Source organism: Condylura cristata, unplaced genomic scaffold (assembly GCF_000260355.1).
Source record: "Condylura cristata isolate star-nosed mole 26May11 unplaced genomic scaffold, ConCri1.0 scaffold00039, whole genome shotgun sequence".
NCBI lineage: Eukaryota > Metazoa > Chordata > Mammalia > Eulipotyphla > Talpidae > Condylura > Condylura cristata.
The window spans coordinates 4,938,849-4,944,770 of record NW_004567140.1 but is presented as its reverse complement, the minus strand read 5'-3'; the positions used below and the strand labels follow the sequence as shown (position 1 = coordinate 4,944,770).

At 42.5% G+C, this 5,922-nt stretch overlaps 1 protein-coding gene across 1 annotated transcript in view; it reads left to right on the top strand.

Annotated features, from left to right (window-relative positions):
* Positions 1-5,922, top strand: part of CES5A (carboxylesterase 5A) — a 42,883-nt gene that overhangs the window by 16,384 nt on the left and 20,577 nt on the right. The window contains exons 9-11 of the mRNA XM_012733210.1: positions 2,825-2,974; positions 5,559-5,631; positions 5,709-5,817. Coding sequence (XP_012588664.1) covers positions 2,825-2,974; positions 5,559-5,631; positions 5,709-5,817 — 332 coding nt within the window. The remainder of the gene's footprint in view (positions 1-2,824; positions 2,975-5,558; positions 5,632-5,708; positions 5,818-5,922) is intronic.

Here is a 5,922-nt window from a genome sequence, read left to right as displayed (position 1 = left end):
TAATATATAACCAAATAGAAACTGTGGAGATGAAAGATGCAGTAGCTGAAAGGACAGTTTTATAGAGGGGATCACTGGCAGGTTTGAGCTTGGAAGAGGAAGAACCAGCAAATCTGAAGATGAATCCAGTGGGATTATCCAATCCCGGGCCCAAAAAGAAAAAGGGATGGAAAAAAATTAAAGAGGCTAAGAAGTCCATGGGACACCACCAAGTACCCCAGTATGTACATGACAGGAGTTCCAGAAAGAGGAGAGGAAAAGGCAAACATTTTCTTGAAGAAACAATGATAAAAATATTTCATATTATGAGAAAGACAAATTTTCATATCCAGTATGTCAATGAATATCAAACAGAAGAAATTCAGAGATCCATTAGAAACAAATTATACTTAAATAACTAGAGTCAAAGAAAAAGGAAAATTCCTAAGAGCAGTAAAAAAGAAGAGACTAATCGAGTAAAAAAAATCTAATCAAATCAACAGCTGATTTCTCATCAGAAACCATGGCAGCCAGAAAGCAGCAGGATGACATATTCAAAGTGCTGAAAGAAAAAACCTGTCAGCCAAGAGTTAGATACTTGTCAAAACTATATTTCAGAAATGAAAGGGAAATTAAGACACTTCCAGGTAAATGAAAACAGTTCACCATTTGTAAGCCTAACAAGAAATTCTAAAGAAGTCTTTCAGGCTGGAATTAAAAGGACATTGCACATTACCACAAATCCACAAGCAGAAGAAATAAAAATCAGCACAGATAACCATGCTTATTTATAAGTGAAAATCAGTATTAATGTAGTTTTGGTTTCTATTTTCTTCTTTTTTCCCTATATGATTGAAAGATAACTGCTTAAAGCAATAATCATAAATCTAACTTATTGATACAAAATATATAAAGATGCAAAAAGGAGACAGAGCTACATGGGGGAGATTTTGGGAGGCTATAAAAACTAAATTAGTATTAATTTAAACTAGATTGTTATAAATTTAGATGTGAATGATAATCCCAGCAACCACTTAGCAAAAAAAATAATAATAATAATCTAAGAAATACATGGTTAAAGAAACAAAAGGAGAATCAAAATGGTAGACTAGGAAACATTTCTAACACAAAAGAAGACAGTGTTAGAGGGACCAATGAAGAAAAAAGATGTGACATATAGAAAACAAATAGCAAAAGAAATAGTGTTTTGTCAGTAATTGTAAGTACATGAACTAAACCCTCAAAAGGCAGGATGAATGGATTTTTAAAACATAACCCAACTATGCTGTCCACAAAAGACTGACTTTAGGAGCACAGATACAAATAGGTTGGAGGATAAATAATGGGAAAAGATATTCCATTTAAACAAAAGCCAAGAGAATTCATGTGGCTATGTTGCTGTCAGACAAAATAGACTTTGAGATAAAAGTGGATCCATCAGAAGTTACACCGATTATGAACCTATCTGACCCTTACAAAAGAACCCAAAATATGTGAAGCAGAAACTGAAAGAATTGAGTTACTAGTGGTGAAAGATTAAATTATTTCCCTCTAAAGTCAGGAATGAGTTAAAGAAAGATAGTTTCTCTTACAACACATGTGTTCTAGCCAGGACAAATAGACAAGAAAAAGAACTGAAAAGGAATCCAAACTGGAAAGAAAGAAGTAAAACTTCTATATTCACAGATGACAATCTTATAGGTAGAAAACTCTAAATATTCCACAAAAGGACGATTAAAACTAATAAATAAATTCAACAAAGTTTCAGAATATAAGAACAATACACAAAAATCAATTGCTTTCTATAGCCTAACAATGAAAATGAAATTCAAGGAAGCAACTCCATTTTGAAGGGATCAAAAAGATTAAAATACTTGGGAATAAATATATCCAAGGAGGTACAGTTATTGTACACTGAAAACTATAAAATACTGTTGACAAAAATTAATGGGGACACATCCTGTGATCATGAATTGGAGACTTAATATCAAAATACCAACTTACTTTATTGTAAAAGTGAGCAAACTGACCCTAAAAGACATACAGAATTTCAAGGAATTCCGAATAAACCAAATAATCTTGAAAAAGAACAAACTTGGAGGACTCATGCTCCCTGACTTCAAAACTCCCTCCATACAAAGAGAGCTGAAGAAACGTGGGCTGTACAGTGTCCTGGAAGCAGGGAATAACTTTGTTCTGTTTGTCTTGGGGGTGTTGAATCAGGGTCAATGCATGTAAATCACCACGTGAGAGATCTTGGCTCAATATGAAAGGTTTTTTGAAAAGCAGAAGTGAGCCCTCCCTGGTGGCGACAGGTTCAAGCACAGTACTATGAAGCTAGCTGCAGCTGCTTCAGCTCGAGAATTCAGCTCAAGAATCCCCAGCCAGGGAATGACCCACATGGTGCGGCAGACCTCGCCTGTCTCTCCAGCTGCTCCCCTCAGCAGTGTACTTTGTCATTCTGTCTGTTCTGCTCCGCACACTATCTCTGATGAATCCTCTCACCCCTCACCCTCACAACTCTGGCCTATACCCCAGTTCTTGTATGCATAAATAAATAAAAAAAAAAAAGCAGAAGTGGTCCCTTCTCAGGCTGCCTTGAGAAGTGATGTGCAAGTGACTTCCTCCTTCAGAGGAGGAAGAAGGAAGTTAGTTTGGCCTAGTCTCTTATCTCTGGGCTGCCCTCCCCCCCACACCCTCCTCCCAACCCCCACACCCCCAACCCTCGCCCCCCCACCCCGGATCTATGAATCCTGGACTAGACAGTGAGGCTGGAGGGAAGGTGAGGACAGCCTGTGCTCACCCTGCCTGCCTGTCTGTCACGGGCTCTCCCCCTTCTCTGCAGCTGGCGGTGGTCCTGTCTATTTCTATGAGTTTCAGCACCGACCCGAGTGTTTCCAGAACTCAAAGCCAGCTTTCGTCAAAGCTGATCACACTGACGAAATCCGATTCGTCTTCGGAGGTGCCTTCCTGAAGGGTGACATTGTCATGTTTGGTAAGGCTCCTGCTCTTGCAAGTACATGGGCTTGGGGTGTGCTGGGCGAAGACACAGGGATTTGTTAGCACGAAGCCCCTCAGCCACCCCAATACTGTGGCTGGTGGGCTGGCATTTACTGTACAGGCTAAAGACACAATTTTGTCCAAAGAAGTGCCCTGATCTTATTTTCAGAAGCCAAGATGAAAAGGGGCAGTCAGCAGCTGTCTGATGAGTGTTTGTCATAGTCTGTTGGGTGGGTGCTGGGGGGGGGGTGCTTAGGCAATCTCATTTGTTTGCAAATTAACCCACTTTCTTCTTTTCTCTGCTTGCTGTTCTCCCTATCTTCCTGGAATGGGCTATCCCCTAGGTTTTTAAAAGACAACAACCAGGTTTTTCAGAATCCAGCCCAAAGTAGAGTGGATGCAGGTGATCTCATGTAAATGATGGTGAACTGTTACTGTGGTGTTCAGTCATGTATTCTTGAATTTATGACATGTTCACCGTCTAAATAATAAACCAATCTGATGAGGTTATCAATAGAAAAAGCAACAGCAACCGTACACAGAAACTATCACAGAACGCTTAGTGAAAACTTGCACAGGCTCTTAACTAGTCGATGGTCTCAACTAGTCTTAACTGGCCTCAGTGCTGAGGCCAGTCACTCAGAGATGTGCCATGCACTGTGGTTTAGTCATTTTCTTCATTTATTCATTCTCATCTGATAACACAGATAATAACAGAACTACCTCATAGGTTTTCATAGGATTAAATGAAGCAACTTCCACAAGCCACATAGAAAGTGCTCAATAAATGTTACTATATAATGAATGTTACTGCTCAACGGCCAGTAGTGAAACTTGACTCTATGATGGGCACATAGATTCCCCAAAAAACAGAAAAAAAAGTAAATGAACATCAGTCTCAGAAGGTTAAATCCCGAGAGCTAAAGCGCTCCTGAAACCAATGAGAAAAGAACATTCCAGTTAAAACCTGGGTAATGCACATAAGTAGACAGTATTGCAAAGGAGACAGCTGATTTCGAAACATGAAAACCCATTCAGCTTCGCTCATGACATGAGGCAAACTAACCTTGATGGAGGAATCCATTTTCATCCGTCAAGGGTGGGAAGGACAACACATTTTACATAATGTCATTGAACAGGTGTGAGGGAACCAACCAGCTCATATATTAATGAAAAACTGTCAGCATTTATCACACCTATAGCCTGTACCCTGGCAATTCAATGTCTAGGGTTTTTAGGGTACAACTATGCATCCACATGTACAAAGATACATGTGCACTTAAAAAGAAATACACGTGGGCCTCCCTGGTGGTGTAGCGGGTTAAAGCACAGCACTGTGAAGCTCTCTGCAGCCCCTGCAGCACGAGTTCCATCCCCACCCCGGAGGTGACCACATGGCGGGCAGACCTCTCCTGGCCCGCCCGCTACTCCCCTCAGCAGTGTACTTCGTCACTTGACCTGTTCTGCTCCCCACTCTGTCTCTGGTGAAGCCTCTTGCCGCCCCTGCCCCTCTGGCCTGTACCCCAGTTCTATGTGCATGAATAAATAAATCTTCAAAAAAAAATACACATGCACATGAAAGCGTTGCTTTTACCAGCAGAACGTTGGACACAAAGTAAAGATCAACAAAGCACTAGCTATATAAATTACATACCTATACATAATTGGCTATAACATTTATTATATCTTTATAAGTCACAATAAAAAGGAGTTCTACAGGTGCCACTATGGATCTCTGTCCCGGGTAGAATTCTAGTAAAAAGAGAGACACAGTAGGTTTCCGTTGTCATACTGAGTGTGGGAAAGGTGTCCGATTAAGCCCTTGCACTTGTTTTGGCTGTCTAGAGAGGGAGCTCAAGAAGCTTTTAGCAGTGAAGCTTGGTAACAAGGACGTGGAAGGGAAACTAATGTTCATTAGACATATTTTCTGCATTTTGGATTTTGCACTTTGAGCAAGTGCTACTTTTTCAAATAAAGAAATATGTTGAGGCCCTCCCTGATGGCATGGAGGTTATGTTTCAGCACCATTACCACGAAGGTGAGGACCCGAGTTCGATCCCTGGCCAGGGAGGGGCCCACAGGGCACAGCAGACCTCTCCTGTCTGCTCCCCTTGGCAGTGGATTTCAGCAGATCTGCCTGTTCTGCTCCCCACTCTGTCTTTGGGGAATCCTCTGTTCCCCAACACCTCTGGCCTACACCCCAGTTCTTCTACACAAAAATAAATACAATCCTTAAATAAAAGAAGGAAAGAACTATGCTAAGTAGTTTGTGTGTGAGAGAGAGAAAAGAGGATGAGATTAACTCTGCCCCTCGGAGCTTGCAGCCTCCTGCGAGGGGCTGAAGCGGGTTGGATGGACAGAAACAATTGTGCTCAGCCTCCTCCTTTCGGGGGCCATGATTCCTTGGGCAGTCGCCCTGAGCCTTAGGATCTGAGCCACCACACCCAAAATGTGCACAGTAACTTCGCTGGCTGGCTAGGATCCTAGGAGGGGAGGTGTGGAAGTGAGTCATCCAGTGGGAGGCCCCTTGAACTTCCAGGGAAGCGCTGTGAAACAGCTCCTGTCATTTTCTCCTTCAGAAGGAGCCACCAAGGAGGAGAAGCTGCTGAGCAGGGCCATGATGAGCTACTGGGCTAACTTTGCGCGGACAGGGTAAGAAAACCTCCCAGCCTCCCCTGCACTGGGTGTTTGAGGATGAAAACCGCACCTGTTTCTGTTCTCACTTGCAGGGACCCTAACGGGAAAGGCCTACCTGGGTGGCCCAGCTACAACGACAGAGAACAGTACTTGCAGCTGAACTTGAACATGAGCGTGGGAGAGAGACTCCGAGAGTCCAAGGTTCGGTTCTGGACAGACACCCTCCCCCTGATCATGTCCACCTCTGGAGCCGTCCTCCGCTCTCTTCCATCCTTAATTTTCCCTTCCCTGCTCCTGCCTTTCTCT